Source organism: Vigna umbellata, chromosome 1 (assembly GCF_029865625.1).
Source record: "Vigna umbellata cultivar VRB3 chromosome 1, Vumbellata_1.0, whole genome shotgun sequence".
NCBI classification, from domain to species: Eukaryota; Viridiplantae; Streptophyta; class Magnoliopsida; order Fabales; family Fabaceae; genus Vigna; species Vigna umbellata.
Window position 1 is genome coordinate 84,013,888 of NC_142165.1, and position 25,156 is coordinate 84,039,043.

Consider the following 25,156-nt stretch of genomic DNA (forward strand, 5'->3'; position numbering starts at 1 on the left):
AACATGGCAAGTCACTTGATCACCACAAATCATAAGAGAAGACATATGTTAGTACTATATAATATTCTAAAATTTCTCTATATATAAAAAATGTTAAATTGATGAAATGAATGAGATAAATATTATTAATGAAATGTACTAAAATAATTATTTATTCTATATATTTATTGATTTTAGTTAATTTGTGCATTGTGTTATATTTTGATTTATTAATGATAATATATTTACATGGAATAAAGAGTTAACAACTATGTTAGAAATCATACAACTATTAAACATATATAATATGCAAATATTTGTAAGTTATTTTTGTAAGATTAAATTTAGCTTAAAATCCACTTTTCAAAAGACTAAATTTTTAATAAACTAAACAGTTAAAAAAAAGTAGTTTTAAATTTCCTGAATAACCAGCTTGAATTACCGATTTTCGTCAATTTTTTCATTGGATTTTACGGTTTAATTAAAGGAGTTCATGAAACTTTTTTGTGGAATGGGTGAGTCCAATCTATTTATTAAACACAGAAGAATAATATAGCAGTATAAAGCGAAAGTACAGTCACATGCTTCAGATTTTAAGACAGGTGGGTGTGATTACGTACGGAGAGAGGCAATTGTAAAGTTTTAAGAAAATGTTGAAGGTAGCATATTTTCATTAGAGCAAGAAGTTTTTTACCTAAAGAAAGAGAAAATATGTACGTACATATATGGAGAGTGTAAGTGAGACATTAATGAAAAGAGAGTGATTAATTAAAATAGAAAAAATTGATTTGAATGGAAGAAGGGGAAGGAGAAAGAGATGTTAACAGCAGCGAAGAGGAAAAGTTAAACCTAAAAACACCATTTTGAATATATGGTGGATGAAGGGATGGACCAGAGTTAAAAACTCGTGGGTCGTGGCGCCGTCAATGAAAGGATGCACGTAATGTTCTGGTCCGTACGACATGGACACTGTTTAAACCATCAGACACTTGAAAAGCTCAATCCATTGAGATAGAGAATCCATAATCCCCAATGCAAAAACAAAACCCAAAAAGCAAAAGAGATATCATTGTGTGGCTGTAGGTTACCACATGCACCAACATGGTAACTGTCCGACCAATCACTGCTCGACAGCACAACGTTAGAAAAACTGCCATGGTTTTTTCATACCAGAAACCAAAACCGCTTCTCTCAAACCCCAATGTTACTGATTATGAATGATAATAATAATAGAGTGATATATGGATATATAGAATGATAGATAGAGATAATAGCATTAGCATAGCAAACTCGCACTACTACACACTGCGGCTTCTCCTCCGTTCTTGTCCCGAAGAAGAAAGATCCGTAAATTAACATTCTCTCCCTCCATTGGCTATAATAGCAAGCTTTTTAAGCATATTTCTGGGCTTTGTTCCCTTTTCCTTGTTTGGGTTTTCTTGGGAAAAAAAAGGGAAAGAAGTAATTAGGTATAATATAATTAAAGCAAAAAAAGAAGAAAGTAACATGGGAAGGGGTAGGGTTCAGCTCAAGAGGATAGAGAACAAGATCAATCGCCAGGTAACCTTCTCCAAAAGGAGAGCTGGGTTACTCAAGAAAGCACACGAGATCTCTGTGCTCTGTGACGCTGAGGTCGCTTTGATTGTCTTCTCCCACAAAGGAAAGCTCTTTGAATATGCCACTGATTCTTGGTAATACTATATACTATGCATATATCATATATATAATTCATAGATCTCTATATAACCCTCCTTCTAGGTCAATTTTTACTGCATATATCTTATAATTTCCATAGATCTCTCTCTTATACACTATACTTTCTGCGTTCATCTCCAGAGAAGAAGATCTATCAATATATCACTTTTATTTCTTTACATTCGCTCAAGAATTGTTTGGCCTTTCTTTGTTTTCTTGAAAACTAACTCTTAACTTGCTTTTTCTTTAACTTTTCTGTTAAAGGTTTCGTTTTGGACTCAAAAGCTAGAGGAAAAACTGTCTGTCCTCTTGTTTTCTTCCTCAAATCTTATTTTCGGGCAGATCAAACAGATTTTTCCTGATGTTGTGCCTGTGCACAAACAAGGGTGTCTGATGTTTTAAAGAGATTTTAAAGAAAAACGCAGAAGAAAGAAAACGTGTCTGATTATTATTATGAACTATGAACGTTCGTACTTCCATTAGTGTGTGTCTCTTTAGACATATATCCGTTGTATTTATAACTATGTATGTGCACATTTTTCACTCACCCTAAACCTGGAAAAATTTTATGAACAAGGTAGATTGTTTTTGGTACTTTAGTGGTCTTCTTGCTGTTTATTCAAAGATTCTTCACATATACTACGTTAGAAAACTTATGTGGTACCGGATGATTCAACTTTTTTGTACATGAATTTTTTTGTTCGAAAAATATCTTGATGTGAGGTGTGTTTACTCTTCTGGAAACTTGGTCAGGAGTGACAGTATTTGGTTACTTGTCAAGCTCATTTTCGACCTCAGGTCCTTTCGGTGCAGGACCTAGAAGAAGCAGTTGCTGTTCCAGCTTTCAAAATTCGTACTTTTCATTTTCCATTTAAGAAAATGATGGCTCTTTGCTTCTTTTGTGATAGAGTATGCTGCTTAAAGCTGGTTGATTAACACGTATTTACACATAGAGCTAGGTGTCAAGTTCATTTTGAAGCTCAAGTCCTTTCACACACACATATCATAACATGGAACCAAGAATGTTGCATGCTTTTCTGTTTAATCTGAGACTAATATTATTCTTTTCCCTTTTCAGTTGATGGGTTCAGTTTCCCAGATCAACCGTGTTAATAAATTACGGAATTCAAGTTCTAATTTCTTTCTATTTTCATTGGCTCATACTAGATCTTCATATTTATTATATACCACCTGCCACCAGCGAAACGTAACATTCCACATTAGCATTGATTTTTCTTTCATTGCATTGATTTTTCTAAAATACAACATCGTAATATTATTGGAATACAACAATGTTAAATAACACAATTTCTTAACTTGTAGCCTAAAAACTCGGAAATAAGAATATATATTTCAAATTTAAGAGACCAATATTTTTCCCCAAAAAGTGTAGTATTATTTTCCTTGTTGAATCATCTTGATATTTCCATCTTTCTTTTTATGTTGAATGGCTTTCTGGTGTTCAAATTATGAATTGTAAAGAGGGAAACTGTAAGTATGAAGGGATTATATATATATATATATAATTCAGATTTTCTGTTAAGTGATGTTCAGAGATTATTCAGACTTCCTTTTTTCATTTTCAGAAGTGAGTTTTTGAGTTATGTTTTTATAAATGATTTAGTCTACTGAACATATATATATATATATATATGTATCAGTGTGCATTCAACATCAGGCAAGAGTGAAAAACATAACAGGCATTTTTTGATAGTTTATGAGTGAAGAACATGTTTTGTTAATATTTGTTTTTGTGTAGCTTGTTCTAATTACTAGCTGTTTCTTCCTTATCTTACTAGACTTATATTCTTTTTATTTCCAGGACTGTGTAATAATCTTTTGCTGTTTTTTTTTTCATTTATTAAGTGATAGTTTAGAGAACTAAATATAGATAATTTTTTTTCCTGTTTTTGACAATTATAAAACAGCATGGAGAAGATACTGGAACGCTATGAAAGGTATGCCTATGCTGAGAGACAACTTGTTGCCAATGATTCCGAATCACAGGTTTGTAATTTGTTCCACAATATATATATATATATATATATATATATATATATATTTATTTATTTATTTATTTATTTATTTATTTATTTATTTCTAAGCATGCAACAACAGCTTGATAGCCTTGGAAGTGTTTTTGAAATTCTTTAGGAACATTCTTGAGAGAAAGCCTATCATTTGAAAGTTAATAAAAATATTGAAAGGTCTTTCTTTTTAAAATAAGATGCAGGAAAATATCATTTAGATATGGTAAAAGGACCATAAATCATTGAAAATATATTGACTGTTTCATATTTTGACAAATATAGGGTATATAGATCCAAAAGTGGTTATATTTGTGTCAAGAAGTAATTGTGGAAATTAAAAAAAATCTAAACTTTTGAAAAGCATATTATTTGAAGGAAAGGAATTTTATGAGATTATTGGTACTGAAATAACAAGATATTATTCACAAAACCATATAAAATTGATAGGTTTTCTACATGGTAGATCAACCAAATTCTACTCCAAATTAGATTTACCCAATTTAACATGTATGGAGATAATTTTAATTTCATGTTATTTTTTTATTGGCTTTTCATGTTATAAAGCTATAATAAAAATATTTCAATTTAAAAACCATGAAAGTGGAAAATGATATATCAATTAACATATTAAAAAAAAACTTGAATTGTTTTCAAATGCATATATTGCTTATTAAATAGATATAAAAAACATCAACAATTACTATATCCATAAAAATATTTTTTCCAAAAAGAGGAGTAATATTTTTTTTACTTATAATCAATAATGTCTCAATAATTATATATATTAGTTTTGTTAAAATATTAAACAACATTAAAACAGTACTTTAATTACTAATTTTATTTCTTATAAAAGACTTAAACAATTAATAAACTCTAAATACAATTATAAGTATTGAATAATGATTTTAATCAATTTACAAATATCTTTGTTCAAAGTTTCTGCCCCACATTTGCAGTTTTCAAATATGCAAAGTGATATAATGATATACAGAGATTCTTGTCCCAATCCAAGTAAAGAATGTGAGCAGTTAGATGTGTGTTTGTGCAGGGAAATTGGACCATTGAGTACACCAGACTCAAGGCAAAGATTGACCTTTTGCAGAGAAACCATAGGTATATCATAGAAGATTCTTGTACTTTGTTGGTTTTAATTTATTTGTCTTATTATAAAAGAAGACAAAAACTTTGTTAGATTTTTTTAATAATCACTAGTGTCAATTATCATTTCATGGAAACCCTTTGTTCACACAGGCACTATATGGGAGAAGATTTAGGTTCAATGAGCCTAAAAGAGCTTCAGAGTCTGGAGCAGCAGTTAGATACTGCTCTCAAACAAATTCGTACACGCAGAGTATATAAAACATACAACTAATTACTCATACTTTATTTTACTTCACTTTTACTCTTTACTCACGTGCTTCATTGATACTGAATAGTAACTATGTATTGTTATACATTTAATAACAGAACCAACTAATGTACGAGTCGATTTCTGAGCTTCAGAAGAAGGTACTTGCTCAAATCTTGTCACATCTTTATGTAGGTCTGTGTCCTAAAAGGTTGTAACGGTTGCATATAAGTTTCAGAGACAAATCTTGTTTATTATGCGTGTCCCTCTCGACAACCTGACATGTGCTCTACTTGTCCTTTGACAGGAGAAAGTGATACAGGAGCAGAATAACATGCTTGCAAAGAAGGTGATCAACAATGATATTACTCAGAGTTATTCTTTTTGCATAAGTTTTTCATTTTACCATTGTTCGATGCTGCTTAATCTGAAGAAATTATTTAGTACTATTATGTGTAAATTGGAAAATAAGTCTTAAAAGTTTAAAGCCAGAATCAAATCAAAGAACGAGTGCTGATAGAAAAAAAATCAAAGAATAAGTAAAAAGGTTAGTAGTTCAAACAGTCTAAGTGTATTTTTAACCAAGAGGGCACACTGTGTTTGTTTTAGTAGACATTTTAGAGTAGACATGAAGTGAAGGGATATAGAAAAAAAAGAGAGTTAAAACATTAAATTTACAATTTTTTTTGTTTGAGATCAGAAAAAAAAAACTATTTTTATTGGATACCACTTTTCTCCCAAATTAGAATAACTTGAAAGGGAAATAATCTCCCTCTTTTCCTTTCATTAAAAATGTTTTATTTTTTTTGTGAAATTTATCTATTTCATTTTCTAACACAATTTTTCATTTTATTTTTCTTCCATTTCTACCATTTAAAAATTTGTTTTTTATTTTTTTTCCCTATTTAAGGTAATATTCCAGTATGTTTTTCTTACTATCACATCCTAAAACTTCTCAAATTATGAAAAAAAAATCATTATTTTCTTCTTTAGATACCATCTATATGGAGTAGTGTGTATGAATTAGTTTCTTAATATTCAAATTAACATACTTTTGCAATATGTTTGTAGAATGATGTACGCTTTTGGAACTTTTAGGGTTTTGTACTAAATTGTAACTAAACCAACTTAATGAATTATTAAGTTCCACTTATAAACATCAAGAAATAGGCAGGTTTATATCTGTTACATGTAAGGATAACCATTTAACCAATCCTAAAACTTTAGGTTTAGGGTTTAATTTTGATCAACACATACACTTCTCTCTCTCTTATCATGATGTTACAAAGTTTTCATCTGTTCCTGAAATTATGAGGAAAATGAGATCAATCACTTCCTGTGTTGATTTTGACCAAGTGAAGTTTGATTGCTACTAAACAAAATAAATATATATATATATATATATATATATATATATATATATATATATATATATATATATATATACCTATTTATTTCATGGAAGGTCTATGTATGTTCTTCATCTATGTAGCTTATAACTCTAACATATGCTGAAGTATCTGTGTGAATTGAGATCAGATAAAGGAGAAAGAAAAGGTTGCAGCACAGCAGGCACAATGGGACCATCCAAACCATGGAGTTAATGCATCTTTCTTGCTACCTCAGCCACTTCTGAACATGGGGTGAACTTTCCATAACAACATATACAAAATTTTATGTTGCCTCTTTGTTATAGTTCACATTTTAACTAGGATTATTCTTCTTCACTGTTATTAACTGACAGTTAATGTTATTATTATTTTTTTTTTTTTTGCAGTGGCAATTATCGTGAGGAAGCACCAGAAGTAGGAAGGAATGAACTTGACCTCACTCTGGAACCCTTGTATTCCTGCCACCTTGGATGCTTTTGAAAACATTCAAAAAGATCAGTGGTAATTATAACTATGTGGTAAGGCATTGGACCACATGTTTGAGGGCTTATGTATGATGTCTCTTATGTTTTGTGGTTTTTCCTAATATGAAGACATTGTTATATATTGTGTTGTAAGTCTATAACTTGTTCCAAGACCATGCTTTCTTAAGTCAAACCTTATATTTATATATATATATATATATATATATATATATATATATATATGTATATGTATATGTATACTTAAGTTGCTCCAAGGGACAGGTCTTACATATAATGAAATTTAAACCTTTTGTAACTGGTTAGCCTTTCTTTAAAGAGAATAATATTTTTACTATAGTTATCTATGTTAATCTGATAAGGTGCATGCATGTTTTTTTTATTAAAAAATAAAGTAAATATTCAGCTTTTTAAAATTTATGGTTTATTTGCCTCAAATTATGAGACAGGTATTGATTAAATATATAAATGACATTCATATAGATGCATTTTATCTGAAGTGTGCTTTTTAAATAAATTTAAGTTTTCTTGTGATTTTTTTTTCAAAATCTTATGTTAGTGTTACATTTTATAAAGGAAAACACTACAATATGTAGTGATTAGTAGGAATTAACTTTGAAGGGTTTCTTGATTTGGTCTCTTGGTTGAAATTATGTATTAGGGATCTTTCAACTCAACTTTTCAAATGTACAAAATATGCATGTACAGTACTTTCATCTTTTTAGCTGTTAGCTCCTTTATGCTTTTTATTAGTAAAATTAAATATCTTTCAACTTTTCTATACCAAAACCTAATAAAAAGCTAATATTTTAATCTTTTATTGAATTTTTTCTAAACTATTTTATATTTTAAAATAAAAATATATTTTATTGATGGTAAGTGTAAAAGTAAAAATTGGAGTGTAAATATATTATCATCCTTTTTTTTCCTATTTTTCAGTATGCAAGCAAATTTATGAATATATTTTTCCGTGCAAAACTAAGTCTCTTTAAAAGTATAATATTAAAATGAAGTATTTTGAAGTAAGAAACAGGCTGTTCCCAGTTTCTATAGTCTATTAAGTAATTGTACTCGATTGTGGAAGTATGATGACTAATGAACAAAAAATTTATATAAAAAATATGAAGTGAATTTATATTTAAAGTGTGTGAATTAAAATATTTTTATCATTGAATAATTAATAAATTAGTATCATGATATATTTTGAATTGAAATAAGAACAAATATATTTATAGTTTAACTTATTTTAACAAGCTATTCAATTTAAAAGAAACCTTATTACTCTAAATCTTTGTTTAGAATGGAGGGAACAGAGATGATTAAATAAAAGAAAAAAAAACACCAATCAAATTTTAACTCTATATAATAGAAAAAGTAAATGGGAAAATTTTGGAGTAGAGACACGAAAAGAAAACATCTCTTATTTTGGACATAGGTGATAAATGAGAATTTTTTTGTTTTTGTAAAAATATAATATAATAAAAAATTCATTTATTTGGTTAAAACATTGTTATTTATTAATTAGTGTTAAAAATTCTAATAATTGATTTTATACTTTCCTTAGTAATTTAAAAAAATAGAAATATGTTTTTCCTTTTATTTTATTTATTCAGAGAAATAATCTTTTTTACTTTACCTTTTTTTATATTTTTACTTATGTAATTATTTTTTAATATTTCATTTTTCATCAAGTCTGGTCCTTTGAAGAGACCAAACCTTTCATTCTGAACACTCGTTTCAGAGCTAACCTATGAACTTCAAGCTAATTAATGACCTATGAACTTCATTTACTTTGTTTTCTTCCATGAACACATGTATGTAGATTTGGTCCTTATTCCTTAGATTTGGTCTGTCTGATAAGTTTTCTTTTCTTTTTGTGTTTTTCTGTCTGATGAAGCATGGTGATCTTAAAGAACATAGATTAATTATTTTCATCAAACATTTGGTTACAAGGTGCCCAATGAATTCCTATGTTCACCCAAACATAATAGTTTATGTTATTATACATGTTTACAGTATTAATCACATTTCATTATATCAGTCTAAAGAATATGTTAACAATTATCATTGAAAAAATAAATTAGATTTTCAAAAGAGAAAAGAAAAGAAAAGATTATCTCAGTGATTAAGCGAATCAAATGTATGCTCAAAATAATAAAATAAAAGAAAGATAAGAAAAAAAAAATCTAATTTGATAAGGCCATTCAATAGATTAGATTAGGCTCATAATGGATTACCATAAAATTTATAATTATATGCCTAAAAAAGTAAATAATAAATCAATATGGTAAGGTTAGAAGAATATTTTATTAATAATTTACTCTCTTTTTTTAAAATCAAATAGTAACAATTTTACTTTTTTATTTTATTTTTATTTAATCAAACAATGTAATTAATTTTTTTTTATATACTTTTATTATTCTTACTTCTTTAATGTCTCTCAAATCTATGGAACAGTAAAAACTTTTTGAAAAGTCAATCTTGATTTAAGTCAAAACCTTGATTTGGTTGGAGCATTAGGAGTAGGAACTTGGACCATCCTCCTAGTAACTCAAAACCAGCTTTTTTCTTAGGACACTCAGAAGGTCAGACCTATGGTTTAGACTCTGGAAAATGACGCATGTAGCTATTGGAAAAGACCAAAACAGTTAATTATGTCTACTTTCAACACAGGCAAGCAAATCTTTCAAGAGTTGTTTATACACAAAGACCACTCCTTATATTATTAGGTTAAGTTTGATCTTTTTATAAGTTTAGTTCATTCTTTTGTTTTTAGAGAGACAAAATTTTTAAATTAACTCTGTAATAATTTAATCTTATTAATGGTTAAAAAATCACTTAAAAAAATTATTTTATAAAATATAATAATTAAAAACTATAAATTAAATAACTTGTTTTCTTTTCCTAACTAAAATCACATTTTGATGTTTAATATACAATTATATAAAGAAAAATGATAAATTATGACTTTTTCGTAAATTTATTAAAGAACAATGCACACACACAAAAAAAGATCATTACATGTAGAAATACAAAATAAGCTAAAATAAAACTACTTGAAAGAAAAGAAAAAACCAGTATAATCCTAAAATCTCATGACTTTTTCTTTTTGTTAGAATTAGGAGTGAGTAAGAAGGGAAAAAGGGAAGTTGGAGTAGAGAAATGAAATTATTTTTTTAGTCTGTATGTATATATATTGATATTTGGTTACTATTTTGGGCATGGATGAATGATGGCTCAGTGCTACTGTACTATCGAAATGATGAACTAAACTAATTGCTGTTTATTAAACAAATGGACAATTAAGTGCTATTTATTAAAGACTCTTAGACTATTCCCACTTTTTATTTTTAAAAGTAGATTTTTCTTGAAATTGATTTCAATGTTATTAACTGCAAATGTTATCTGTTGCTTACCCCGTTGGAATTATCTTGGGAATTTGTGTCAGGTCCATTCCAAGTGATAAATTGTTAGAATGTTTCTTTTACTTAAAAGTAGTAAATATGTAAAAACATAATCTCGGGTAGGTAAATGTGTAAAAATTATAATCTCGTGTGACGAGTTGATCACTTAGTTATTCAATAAATTTAAAAAACTCGAAATGAATCTCTATTGGATTAAGTGAATTTAAGTGAATTGATTGACTTAATTATATATTTTTTTAAATCTAAAATATATTACAATTTTTTTAATTAAAATTTAAATAAAATTAATCATAATGTAATTCAAAATAATATTAAATTTCAAATACTATTTAAAATCAAAAAAAATATAATATAATTCAAATATTTTTAAAATTTTATTTTTTAATATAATTTAATATTTAAAATTTATGAGTGAATAAGTGAACTAACATCACCCTTGTATACACATCGGTCTGCATGCTATAATGTTTCTTTTCCATTGATTTTTGTGGATCAAGAGGAAATTATTTTGTAAAACAATTAATGGTGAAGGAACTTTGGCCTATTGTAAATAAAGAAACTTCCTTGATTGCATGTTCAAAATTAAATAAGATATAAAGTGTACCATAGGATACCCGAGTTCACCAGCGGTCGACCTTTAACATCACAAGTGTTTACAGGTTGATGTCGAACACCTGTTAGTCGACAGTCAATGTCGTTCGCATGTTGATGTCGAGCACTTACAGGTTGATGTCGAGCACCTGGTGATCGACAATCAGTGACATTCGCATGTTGATGTCGAGCACCTGGTGATAGACCACGTCGATCACCTGGTGCTCGACAACCAACGATGTCTCGACACACAGCGCTTGCACGACGACAAAGCGGTTTAGCATATGCTAACAGATAATTTTGAATATTAGTCAGATACCACAAATCACGGGAGTAACTGACCGAGGATGAAACACGATCTAACAGTTACAACTCCCAGGCAGTCAACTTCGATAACGGACCGAACTTTCAGGTAAACGGTTTATTTTACTGTTTTAAATATACAAAGCACAGGAGAAAAAAGGTACGTTTTTCCCCTTAGAGAAATTAAGAGAGAGAAATTATTCTTCTGCTTGATCATTTTGAACCGAAAAGATTCAGGTGACCCCTTTTCTGACTTGAGCGTCGGAGTGCCTTTGCAGGTACCCAGCCCACTTTCCCCTCAGAGAGGATAACGTAGGAAGGGAGATATCACAGTAACAGCATCACAGGAAGGAGCAGTGGAGATATGTTAGGTTCGTATCTCGGTTTCACATCCATACAGAAACATAAAGTTATCATTGATTTAGTATGTAAAAGTATGACTCTTATATTAGAGTCTTGGGGATATGAGGATAAGGTCCAAACGAAGAAAGAAAGTACGTAAATATGACTGAAAAGAAGAAAATAATTAAGAGAATTGAATTTTGGAAAGAACAAGATAATAAAATTCGATAACACAATAAATACATTTGGACTTATTTAGTATTTGCCTCCTACTTGAAAATTTTATATTTCAGTCTTCAGTTTCATTGTTTTAGGTTTTGATTTCTACTACCATCAACATGCCACCGCATGGAACCGCCAAGAAGCAACCAACGGTATAAAGACTGAAACTAAAATAAAATAAAACTATTTCAAAACATTACTAACATAAAATTGCAGAGAGGTTAACATTTATGATGAATTATGAGGACTGTGTCAATTTTATAAAGTACAAAGATTAAAAAGAAAATCGAGGTAACTATAGGAACTAAAATTATGTTTAAACCAAGACTAAATCATACTTGGGAAATTCTATATACATATAACTAATTCAATGGCGTTTCAGAGTTGAAGCTTTCTACGTTTTCATCGTGCCAATTCATGAGTGATAGTGACAAAGCTATAAAGCTAAGTAACTGACGTAGAAGGGGTATTTACAAGGCAACTTTTATGCTTTACTTGCTAAACTAAGGTCAAACTTGTTCTAAGGTGAAACTTTTGGAAAATCGACTAAAGTTTGCATCTTCATCGTTTTTTTCCTGTACAAAATGAAAGGAAGAAGGTTTGATTCAGGCTCAAGAATAAGACTTAACCGTGCCGAAGTTAGCAAGGGATCTGGATTTGAAAAGACCACCAAAAAGGAATCTAGTTGGAGAATCTTGAGGAGCAGGTTTCAACTCTTCAGGTTTTCCCTTTACTTTGAGTATAGTATTGCCAATTGCTTGGCGAATAGATTCTATGGTTTTGGACTCAACTGGGCAACCTGAAGCCCCTCCAACATAGAAGGTGTTAACAGCTTTGCCTCCTTTGGTTGTCACCTCTGCCCTTGTAACTGTGAGGCTGTTCTCTCGGATGATACGTGTCACATCAGATAACAGTCCAACTCTGTCTGCTGCGCATAGTTCTAGCTTCAAACCCTGAAGAAGCAAGAAACAAATCATTACTCTTGCTTACTAAACAAAACTAACCAAAAGAAAAGTGAAAAGATAAACATGCCAAAAATGCATGACTCACATTTGTATAATAAAGGGTACTGGACTTTCTCGACTAGAATATAAAATTTGTAAAGTCATACACAAAATGACAATAATTTAAATATACTAACACAATAGGTGGAGGAAGAAACAATTGCTTAAAAATTGTTTAAATATGCGTTGTGAAGTCATAGAAAAATCTGGGTATTAGAGTAGCCTACAACCAGAAAGTTATCTAATTTCATTCATAGTAGTAGTAAATGCATGACTGTTGCCGTGTAACTGAACATAATTGTCGATCACTGTCATGGGTAGAGGGATTAGTGAGTCAGAAAGATGTAAACAAAATGATAATGGTCACCTCCACCAAATTTTGAAGAATAAAAAAAATCACAGTTGATGGAAAAGTAATGTTCTTAATCATATACTTACAAACACAAGAATTGAAAGAATGGTTTTATAGGCATGTTTCTGTCCAGAAGTCAAAAGTAAGAGATGATAAATTCAGTAATTAGTCAGTGTTCACCTCTGATACTCTTCTTTTAATAGCAGCTTCAAGACATTGTATCACTCTTTGTCTCTCTGCATCTGATTTTACAGGGGATCCGTCTATGTGCTTGATGTAATATTCCTAAATTTAAATCCACAGAATATTTACCTCATCCTTTGAGGATTATAATGTGGCTCACACACACACACACACACAACAAGAGATACCTGATAAGCATCTGGCCCTTTAGAATCAATACTTGCATGGAAAACCACATATTGCATGTCTGTCAAAGTGAAAACTATGTCAAAGAGAAGTTTTGCCCTGTCCTTACATTGGATAGTAACTACAGAGTAATCGTTATCAGACCAATTCACTACAGTCACTTTTGGTCTACTTTTCTCCTCAACATCCTCCTCCTCCTCATCAACTCGTTCATAATCCCTATCAGCAAACATCATCTGGTGAAGCCTTCTCTCAGTATGGTTAACTTCTTTAGTGACTACGCTGCTAGATCCCCTGATTTTGTTGCCACCACCCAACACATTGCATAAAAGCTCCTTAATTAGAGAGAGCCTCTGAGGATCAGTGATAGCAGAACCTGTTTCTTCATCAGTTACGTGCATCACAGCTGCTGCACGGGTATTGTGAGTCCACACCTCTGCATTCACTATGTTACACTTGAGATTGGTTAGCACAGCACTCACTTCTGAAAGCAGCCCCGGCCTATCACTTCCCAATAGCTCTACTGCAGTGTGCTCCATAGTTTGTGTGACCCCAACAGATCTCATGGAAGACATAAAGCAAGACTCCGGGCCAAGAGACTACAACAATAAGTTGCAGTAACCCTCCAAGTCAATGAGTCTATACATAAAAAGTATAAAGAAAAAAAAAACTTATGTTAAATAACAGCAATGCAGACTAACCTTTCGAATGTACTCCAGAATAGCTTCATCTGTAACCTTCTTTCCATCATGGTCAGTGACATTAAAAACTGGCAAAACATTAGAAACACCAACCATTAATTTCCCCGCAAAATGAGTTCATCATGTACACATGCATGCACAGTGACACGCATTACATACAGTATCACAGAAATTAATGCAAAGAAAAAGTTGTTACCATCCATGAACCATCCTCCATCTGAGGATATATAAGCTTTTGTTATTGTGAGGTTTAGATCAGTGAGAATTTGTACAACTTCAAGAAGTATTCCATGCTTGTTTGCACTATCAACCTGCAAAGGTAAATTCAATTCCATTACCCACAAATAGAAGAGTCGTCAAGATAAAGGAAAACGATGAATCGAAGAGAAAGAATCCCTCAAAAAGAAGAAGACAGAACATATTCATACCCGTATAACAGTGGCATTCTCGCATGATTCATTATCAATTACAACTCTGACAAGACAAGACAAGACAACAAGTGGACAAGGATAAGAAGAGGAAGAAGTAAGTTTTAAGGAAAGAAAGGTTTTATTTCATCAAATAGGTACCATACCTGGGCGGATTCATTCTTCTGAAGAGTTTTTCATATTCATCGTTCATGTAGCGAGAGAAGTTCATGTTGACACCCGAGATGAAAGCTGCACGAAAATTGGTATCACAGATTAATCATCATAGAGAAAGTGGAATTGGAAAGGGAAAGAGAACGACAAAGTTAGTGAGAAAAATTAGAAGACACAAGAAGAAAACAATCAAAAATTCAAAAGAAAGGATTACAGGACTCAAGAGTTAACTATATGGGAAACTGAGAAAAGAAACACTCGTCACCACAGAACGACGAAGCTATGGAAACACCCACAAGCCAAATCAGAGTAAAGGAAAAATCTTTTCACCAACAAAAGAAAAGGGTGAAAGAAAAATCTATCAAAACCAAAAAAATTCACCCAAAACCATGATCGAGAAAGATAAGAATTCACAGTCCCTGCATCAATTTCTGAGCGACTACACAGAAATTAACAAAACATAGAAGGCCGAGGTTAAAATTAATAAAGAGAAAACAAAATATCATAAACTTAAGAAGAAGACAAAAGGAAATGTCACCTACCCATTACAGCGGGTGAGTTATCGTGCTACACCTTGGTTCTCTGAAGATGATAAGCTTTGAGGATGTGTTACAAAGGAACATAACATAGGTAGGTGTACGAATAGTTTATGTACACAGAGTCATACACCAACACCTCAACCACAACCAATTTGATCTTGTAATGTTGCTTTTAGTTACGCATAAAATAACTAATTAATTTAATTCTTTTCTTAAATAAAAAAGATAAATGTTCTGAATCAAAACCTTCCCGACATATGCTTCAACACCTGCAACGCCCATCCAAAAAGAAAAGGCAGACTTTTTTGTTCTCCCTTTGTGTCTCTCTTCCTTCATTCACCCACTGCCATCTCCCAAATTCGAGTTCTCCCTAACCTAGAAAAGAAGAGAAGGAGGCGCATGTTAGAGAGAGTGGTTCGTGAGCGACGAAAAGAGCCAGGGTAGGTGGCGTGTTCTAAGGTGCGCACGTGGGTGTTCAATAACAATAATGGAAAGAATTAACCACGTGTGTTCCAAGCTTACAGGGAAAAGTGGATAGTGAATTATGCATGGTGGAGGAGCATCTCCAAACCCTTGTTTGTTCGGTATACCCTATAGTTAGGCCATTTTTTTTTTTAACGTAAGCAATGCTAATGCAAATTAGATTATACGAAGAAATAAGATGATTCTTTTTCCGTAAATAGTAATATTTTTTTTAAAATATTACTTAAAGGAATCTTGCCAGTTCATTTCCCACGATAGATCCATTCTATGTAATACGAGGAAATTCAATTTTTTGGGAGCCAAATTTTCAACCAAGTGTAGAATTTTGTAGGACAAAAACTTTTCTGTAATTCAGTTTCTGAAAAAGTTTTGTATCTTTTCTTTATTCTGTTAGGGATGGGTAGAAAATTTCACTACTACAGGTTGGAATTTAGTTCTTGAAAGCCAAATTCAAACATCTATGTTACCGAAATCAGTTTTTGGATGGTTGAATTCTGAAAGGAAGTTTTTAATTTATTTTTTTTATGTTTTTAGTAAAGAGAGGAAAGGGAAAATGAGAAAAAAGAGTTAAAAAAATTGTAAAAGGAATTGAAAATTTTAATTAAAATCAGGAAGAATAAATTTTAAATGATTTGATAGTGAGGAAAGATTATTAATTTTATTTAATATAAAACTTCAATTTAACGTTTGGTTATAACACTCCTCCTCTCAAGCTATTCATAAATAAAAAAAATAAGGCAACACTTCATACGATGAACCAAAATTAACAATATTTGAGAACACTTTATTTATTAACTTGTAATGTTTTATTTCATTTACTTGTCATAGTTCTTTATATTGAAACACCAAGTGCAATTTTAATAAAAAAAATTGCAGAGTTTCAAAAAAAAAAACAAGAACACTATACAAATTGTGTTAAATCTTTTTACTTATTAATTAGTGCTTTGTTATTTTTATTAGCTAGTGTATTGTAAGGTTAGGAATGAGAACGACCTTTTTCAGTTTTGGACACACCAATTTGGAAAAAATAATTATGTTGCAAGTTTGACAAATGATTATTTTTTAAACATAATTATTTCTTCCCAAAAATATGCAAGAAACAACCTTAATTTCCTTATAAATTATATTTAAAAAATATTGTGGTAGAAGAGTAAGCTAGTATGTTTATCATATGAATGAATGAGATAAAAATAAGAGTTTTACATCATGCTAATAATTTTTTTAGATGTGAAGACAGAAAAATTGATTATACACTTAAAAAATCAAAATAGAAAATACAAAGTGAGAATTATGAATAAAAAAACTACAAAAATGATCTAAATCAAACCACATAAGTTTAATTTGTTTGTGATTGGTTTTATATTATTTTATCTTTAAATTGGACCAAATCAACCTGCATATAATTTTTATGTTTGGTTTAAATATATTTTTAATATAATATTTATGTTTAGTTCAAGTATGTTTTTAACAAAAAATCAAATCAAATCAAATTGCACTACAAATAATCCTATCCGTCACTATTAGAACTATATATTTTTGTTGTTCACCTGAGTATCTCCAAATGTAAATCTCTTAGTTAAGATCTCATAAAATAATTTTCATTGAAGCATGCTCATGAAGGATGATGAAACTCTTATATTATAAAATCTAAGTTTTTTATAAGACCCCGAATCTTAAAAATATAAAATATTTAATTATATAAAAATAATGAAGCACAAAAAAATATTGAGTTTTATAAAACCTAATTTTAAAGAAACACTTATACAAGTGTCTTAAAAAGAAAATGAATGATAAAATTCATTTAAAATAAGAAATCATATAAAGGTTTAATAAGGTTAGGTAAATGACCTAACAGTGAAAGAGAAATTGTTTGTATCTACATTTGAACAACATTCTTTCTCGCCCTCTGTTTCTTCCATTCAATATCCCTCTCTTAAACACATTGAATTTTTTCTATTGTTTTATGTTGGGTCCAAGAAAAACCCTAATGTAGGTGGGCCTTTTTTCATTGCACTCTAAGTTTTTTTTTTGTCTGCAACTCCGAATTTAACTGTGATAACAAATATCTCCTTCATATATATATATATATATAGTACATTCTTATAGTTCCTCAACTTGCATTCTAAAGTCATTTTTATTTTTTAATCAAGATATTTTCTTTTGTTTCAGTTTTTTTTCTTATAGTTCAACTTTTTTTTTCCGACTTATTTTGTTTTCTTTCATTTTCGTTTGTTTAGTGGCATTTTTTGAACAAACTGTGAATATTTATTTACGATTGTTTTTTTGGGAAACTTCAAACACTACATAGTGAGAATTGATATTATGACACTTAAAATGGAAGATAATTTTTGAGATGTACATAAATAAGATAGAAGATATTTTTTTGTTAGGTTTTTATGGTGACACTTACTCCATTTGATTACTCCTGAATTGTCTATCAATAAAAAAGATTGAAAAAAAATTGAGTGAATAAATTGACACCTCTTTGAGACTATATGTTACTAGAGAAGAGACATTACGACCGAGTGTGACAAGAAAAAAAAAACAATTGAGTGAAAGAAGATTCGTGACAAGTAAGTGTCTTATAAGTCAAGAACCTAATAGAAAATTCTTTATAAAGAAAAACTACAATTTCAAATATTATCTGCCTTGATGTCTTGTGTCATACCTCAACTAATTAATTGCACTCAAGGACCCAACAAGTTAGTCATCTTTCTAAACACATTATGAATGTGTGCTTGAGGAATATCATTATTTGAATTGAACTTGAGATGGGAAGGTATATTTCCATTTAAATTCATTCTGTTTGCATTATCATTTTGTGTTAGTTGAGTTCTCTTTGCTTGAGGACAAACAAAAGTCTAACCTTGAGGTATTTTGATGTGTGAATAAAATGTAATTGCATTCATATCTTAGTTTAGGCCATTTGCATACATATAATTGCATTAATTGAATGATTTCATCATGCATTATCTTTGTTTTGGATCATTCATTTGAGTTTTGTGTATTTTCTTGTAGATAGGTGTTTTTAAGTGTTAAAATCACAACTTTGAAAAAATTGATGTCCAAGATGCAGAGTTGAAACCAAAGAGTACCACAAACGTAGCTGTGAACGTTTCCACAACCTGTGGATTTTGCTCCAAAATGTAGAGTCGAAACCAAAGAGTTTCACAAGTGAGTTGTGAAAGTTTTCACAATGTGGATTTGTTTTGAGAGAAACAAATTCCAAACCAGCAAGTTCAACAACTAAGTTGTGGTTTTTTCCACAATTTACTTTAGGAGTGCGAAATTGAAACCTGAGAAGTGCAAGCAGATTGTAGATTTTTCTATGACCAGTTGAATTTTTCAGAGCAGTTACTAACAACTCATTACATGGATTTAAAGAAATTAAAAAATATGGAAATTAAGGACAATTACTGGAAGGGAGTAGCCACTTCCCTAAAAAGGGGAATTAGATGAAAAGAGGGAAGATAACAATTAGAGGGCAACACATATATATTAAAGAGGGGGGAATGAATTCCACACTTCTTCTTTCTTTAGTTTCTTGTGAATTTCACATTATGCAAAACTAATTTTCCTTTTTGTTAGAAGATTGATGTAATACTTTGGATTATAATTTTTGATCTTTTCAATTGATGCTTAGTTGATTTTAATTATCTCAGTGTTGTATTTATGTTCTAATGTTTATTCTATGAGCAGTTTCACAATTGAAAAATTGGAGATTGTTTGCGATTTTAAATAGAACATATTAGATGTTGTCACAATTGGAAAATTGGGCATAACTAATTAGTTTGTAATTGAGATAATAATTTTTCTTCATGATTTTATCGAATTTTGTAACTAGCCTAAGGGATTGGGGGTTAGAATTCAATGGATAAGTTTGCCTATCTAAGAAATTAGGGGTAAACAAGCTCTTAGTAAACTCAAATGGATAATTATAATTCGCACATCAATTGGAAATGGTAGGAATTTATATGAAAGTGTATGAAATCATTCTCTAACATTATGTATATTAATTGAATTCTCGTCATTTGCTTATGTTCATTATTTCATTTGATTTTCTGTTACTCAAAATTACGTGAGTTAGTAACCTAGTACTCAAATCATTTAATCCCAAAGCATGATATTTTGTTACTACAATAATATTGGTACACTTGTCAAGCGTTCATCACTACCTATGCAAAAAATGCTTTTGAAATCGTCTAATAGACTTTGGTTTCAAGAAAAACAAAGTTTTTCAAAACTCGATGGCATTTTTAAAAATATTTACATAACTATAGGCTTCGATTATTTAAATAATTGATGCTTATTCGTGTAGGTTAAAATTTCATGAATTTTTCATTCCTACCAAAACTTTTCTATTTGTGTCGCTGTATCACTCCTCCCTTACAAGAGTCACTCTCCTCCCTTCCTCGTCCCTAAATGTGAACCATGTTGTGTTTTCGCTGTCAGTCATCCACTATCCCCCCTTCCCTTCCATTCCTCGTTGTTAACGCAAACTATGTCTTTGCCTCGCCATCGGGAGCCTACCTTTCCTTTCCATTTCGAAAGCGACGAGAACTTTGTTATCTCATATTGCGTTTTTTTTCTGTTTCATAATCCTTTCTTCCTAATTCAAGTATTGTTAAATGTCTTTTATTCAATGTGGGGGTTAGAAGGTGGGTGGCTCTATTTATTGATGGATTGGACGGTGGTTCTGCGAACTCATTGACAAGCGTACCAAATCGTTCAAGTAATATAACATGGTAAGACCAAATATTATTTTCCAAGACTCGTGTAATACTAAATAATCGTATAAATAACTAATACAAACTAAAGAATAGTTCATAAATTAAGATTATGTGCAAGAAATAAATTGATGAAGAATAAAGGTTGGACTTTGGGAGTTTGAGACACTTCAGAATGGAAAAAAGTCAGAAATGATATGAAACGACATTGTTGAGGGTAGATTTCATCGTTATGCAAACTCATCTCCTCTCCACCAAAACGCTAAAGTCAACCCATAAGAATACTCAAGCCCTAATCCCTTAGGTGAAAGAACCTAAGTTTCCTCACTTAGAGTCAATCCCTTTAATACATAAAAAACAAACCCGCTTTAAGATTTAAGGTTTAAGACAACTAATTGGTGAAACTCCATCCTTAGATACTAGCTCCATTAAGTATCTAGTTCCAAGTCTAGGTTTCAAAAGATATTGTCCAATATCTAATGAACCACAAATCACATTATGAACGTCCCCATTACAACAAACATTAAGCTTAGAAACAAGAAAACTAGCATTTTAATGGCTACATCTACCCCTAATAAGATTGGTTTGACTCTCCATGTCAAGCTTATAAAAATGAAAATGGAAGAAAAAGGAGAAACCAAGAAGAAGAAGGGAGTGTTTTCGCAAGCCCTAGTAGACCTCCAAGCTCTCTAAAAGTGATTTTGTGCCTCCAACATTCAAAAAAACCAATTTTCTTTTAGAACAAGAAGAAATAGGACTCAACTTGTCACATCATCAAAGTGTTGCTCAACACACGGAATCTGCCACTTGGCATAGGTCTTCATAAACACCAAATTTGCTTTCTATAACATTGGTGCTCAATGGTGGATAAGGGTACCCAGCGACTTGCCACCTGAACTTCATGATCTCCCTCCTTTTGTTGTTCTTTCCATTTCTTTGGGATGTCAAGCTCTATGATTTGGTAGAGGATCTTCTCATCACAAAATTAGATACAAAAACTGGGGATTAGAGATATAATTTAATGAGTGTAGTCCAAAATATAGATATTTACAAAAGTAAGATGAAAATGAGAGTTAAACAAGTTACAAAGGCAGAAAAAAGTTGATTTTATTAATAAAATGTGGTTCAAATAATGATAAAAATTAACATTAGTAGTTTCTTTGGTAGTTTTGGAATAAGAAATGCTAAGAATGTGATGATGGAAAAAATTGAAACAATAATTTGTTTAAAAATAAAATAAAAATATGTGTTTTTGTTAAAAAAAAGAACCAAAGCATAAAATGAAAAATAAACTTCGATTATAAATTAAAATCTAAAGTCCTACACCTCGCGTGAATATATTTTGATTAAAGAATCAAAATAAAAATTTTAAAATAACTAGTGTAAAAAAGCCTGCAGCGTTATTGTTTACTTAAAAGCATAATTTTTTTGCCAGAATTATATAGTGAATATAGTGTTAACAGTGAGTGTGGAAAGAGAATATAAATTAAGTACGAAAATAAAAAGAAAGTTGTTATCGAGATGGATATTAAACCAGATCCAAATTCTTGTTTCCTCTCTTTGAATGTAATATAGGAATGAATCCATTCCGATTCCTGATCCAAGAAAAAACCAGTAGCGGTGTATCATTACGAGAGATATTATGAATTGGTGCATAACTTTTTAATGATAAATGTTCAAAACTTGTATCTTTAGTGAAAGTAGATAAGAAAATATATGCAATGTATATATCTTCCATGCATAATGCATGTAGAAATGGAAGTCGATGCCTTGCATGCTCTTTTTGAATAAGAAGAGTTTGAGAAATCGACAAGAGACATTACAATGGAAATGGACCCATGGACACAGTATTGATGAAGATCACATGCATGCATTCAGAACTTTATTGTAAATGCCAAAACACATTAAGACAGTGTAGATCACTAGCCAATCAGCACTCCTCCAATTATTTCCATGCCTCGTATCTTTATATTTGTATAACTGATTTGTTGTTATTTTTAGTCTGAAAATCATTCATCCTTTTCTCCATGGACAGCAGGGTGTCAGAAAGAGAAACTAGGGTGGTGCCGAATTTCCTGGATGAGAACAGGAAACTGAGCGAAGACTGCAAGGACCTGATAGCCACCTTACCATTGGAGAAAGGTTGGGTTGCAAAGCATCTTCACCGGTACGAAGGCTTTTGGCACACAACAAGACAGCTTGAAGGAGTTCTGTCTTGCCAAAACCACTTTCAGGCTCATCACACCGATGTCCTCATTGTAACCACTCCCAAATCAGGCACCACTTGGCTAAAAGCTTGGACTTTTTCCTTGCTTCACCGCCACAAATATCATCCAACTACAGAAAACCACCCTTTGCTCACTCACAATCCCCACTTTCTTGTTCCCTTCTTGGAACTTGACCTCTACCTTGACAAACCCTCACTCCCTGACCTCTCCTCGTTTCCCTCTCCAAGGCTCTTCTCCACCCACATCCCCTATGTCTCACTGCCAAAATCTGTCACACAAACATCTTGCAAGATTGTTTATCTCTGTAGAGACCCCAAAGACGCTTTCATCTCCCTCTGGCATTTCACAAACAGGCTCAGACCCCACACCATGCTCCCCAACTCACTCCATGAGGCATTCCACAAGTTCTGCAGAGGGATCAGTCTCTATGGACCCTTTTGGGAGCATGTCTTGGAGTACTGGCACAAGAGCTTAGAACACCCTCACAAGATCCTCTTCATGAGGTTTGAGGAAATGAAACTCAACCCCGAATTTTCGTTGAAGAAACTGGCCACCTTTGTGGGCTGCCCTTTTTCCAGAGAAGAAGAGGACGCTGGTGTGGTGCAAGAGATTCTGAAGCTCTGTAGTTTTGATAACTTGAGCAACTTGCCGGTGAATAGGAATGGGAAGCTTTCGTCCGGTGAAGCACACCGAGCTTTCTTCCGGCGTGGCGAAATCGGAGATTGGAAGAATCATCTCACTGCTGACATGATTCAGCAACTCAATGCCATCACTGAAGAGAAACTAGCCCAACATGGTTTGAGGTTTTAGAATGATTCTATGTTTATTTAGTCATAACCGGTTTTTAACAGTTGTTGTTGTGTTTGCAAAATGTTTTGCTTTCCTTTAAATCCAGCTTTTATTTGATGTATTAGGTAAGTCCTGAATGTAATAAAATTTTATTGTTAGAAAACCTTTGTCATAAATGAAAAGTCGTTTTGTATTAAAAAAAATTAAAATCTTAAAGTTTTTACTAATTGGAATCTAAAAATGAAAATATATATATATAAGAAAAGAGAATTTTATTTAGAAATTAAAATATTAGTTCTTAGAAAATTGATAAAAATAATAATTAATAATAAATAAAAAAGTAAAAAGAAAAAACAAACAAAAATCTGATTTCTCTCTCCATATCTTTTTTCCCATTTGGTTGACTCGATGCCTCATCATAGAGGATTGATTCCCTTTTCCATTTTCTTTTTCATACAACAAGGCAAAATAAAAGGGGAGAATGTGATTGTTTCACACCGAATGAAAAACACACGCTCTATTCTACACTACACTCCATCGTTTTCCTCTTCACATTCATTTCCATACCTACACAAAACATTCATTTCTAACTGCTACCGGATGGTCGGCCGAATGTTAGATAAATTTAAATCTAAAAATTTTATTATTAATTTTGTTTAAGTCTTATTTTATTAGTTTATATCTAAGAAAATTAGTTTGACAGAGATGGATAATTTTGATTATTTATATGTAATATTATTTTATTATTATAGATAGAATAGGTTATATAGTTTTTTTATTTTGAATAAATTCATATTTTATTTCCAGTTTTGTTGTATTTAACCTAAAGTCCTGTTTAAATCTATTTAAAGGTTTTTAAGATTCAATAAAGAGGTTAACTCGGTCCTAGTTCTGTCCCAACCACTTCATGAGATTTTGGAAGCTAGCTTGGGGGTTGAGAATTAAAATGATAAATCTACCCGTAATCATGATGTATGTGTTCTATTAATGAATATGCTTTGAAAATAAAAATGAAACCTAACTCTAAAAGAGGTCAGCGCTGGCTGGGGGACTGTGAATTAAAATAATAAATCTACCCGTAATCATAATATATGTGTTCTGCTAATGAATATGCTATTAATAATTATAAAGACTGAATTTATTGATAATTATCTAAAGATAAGAGATTGTAAGTAATTTGCACTGTGTAACCGATAATTACTCACAAGTTTTATAATATTTATTGATAAAATTTACTAACGTACAAATTTTGAACAGTCAGTTTTTCATCAAATTTATTGACGGAATTTTGGCATAATCATAACGAATTTTCTAGTTACAATAATTCGGTTAAAACCTTTGCTTTTATAGCCTTTGTCTATGTTCGGGAACATGTGTAACTAACTCAGTGTCCATTATTATTTGTCTTCTTCTAATTGAAAACAGTGTTTGTTCCCATTATCCATAGAAGATATCCTTCTAAACACAAATATTTTAATTGTAATCACGTAATAAACAATAATAAATAAAACTTAGAACCACACAAACATATAACTAATCATGCACTAAAACTAATTTGTAAAATAAAAAGTAAAC

The 25,156-nt window shown here is 31.0% G+C and overlaps 3 protein-coding genes across 4 annotated transcripts; 2 read left to right on the top strand and 1 right to left on the bottom strand.

Annotated features, from left to right (window-relative positions):
• Positions 1–1,232: 1,232 nt before the first annotated feature.
• On the top strand, positions 1,233–7,118 carry LOC124825085 (agamous-like MADS-box protein AP1). The gene is made up of 8 exons (XM_047297622.2): positions 1,233–1,670; positions 3,603–3,681; positions 4,753–4,817; positions 4,956–5,055; positions 5,172–5,213; positions 5,360–5,401; positions 6,592–6,695; positions 6,830–7,118. The coding sequence occupies exons 1-8, from the start codon at positions 1,486–1,488 to the stop codon at positions 6,921–6,923; spliced, it is 711 nt and encodes a 236-aa protein (XP_047153578.1). The 5' UTR covers positions 1,233–1,485; the 3' UTR covers positions 6,924–7,118.
• A 4,890-nt stretch (positions 7,119–12,008) lies between these two features.
• Positions 12,009–15,793, bottom strand: LOC148206635 (ACT domain-containing protein ACR4-like). 2 transcript variants are annotated; one of them, XM_088104475.1, is made up of 8 exons: positions 15,601–15,793; positions 14,809–14,893; positions 14,663–14,708; positions 14,431–14,545; positions 14,235–14,302; positions 13,536–14,132; positions 13,345–13,449; positions 12,009–12,761 (listed from the first exon to the last, which is right to left on the bottom strand). In XM_088104475.1, exons 2-8 carry the CDS (start codon positions 14,871–14,873, stop codon positions 12,420–12,422), a joined length of 1,338 nt encoding a protein of 445 aa, XP_087960601.1. In that variant the 5' UTR covers positions 14,874–14,893; positions 15,601–15,793; the 3' UTR covers positions 12,009–12,419. The 2 variants fall into 2 exon arrangements, with proteins under 2 accessions (XP_087960601.1, XP_087960600.1); XM_088104474.1 differs by having other exon boundaries at positions 15,358–15,792.
• A 6,678-nt stretch (positions 15,794–22,471) lies between these two features.
• LOC148206636 (cytosolic sulfotransferase 5-like) lies at positions 22,472–24,012 on the top strand. Its single transcript, XM_088114088.1, has one exon. It carries the CDS (start codon positions 22,592–22,594, stop codon positions 23,600–23,602), a length of 1,011 nt encoding a protein of 336 aa, XP_087970214.1. The 5' UTR covers positions 22,472–22,591; the 3' UTR covers positions 23,603–24,012.
• The last annotated feature ends 1,144 nt before the right edge of the window (positions 24,013–25,156 follow it).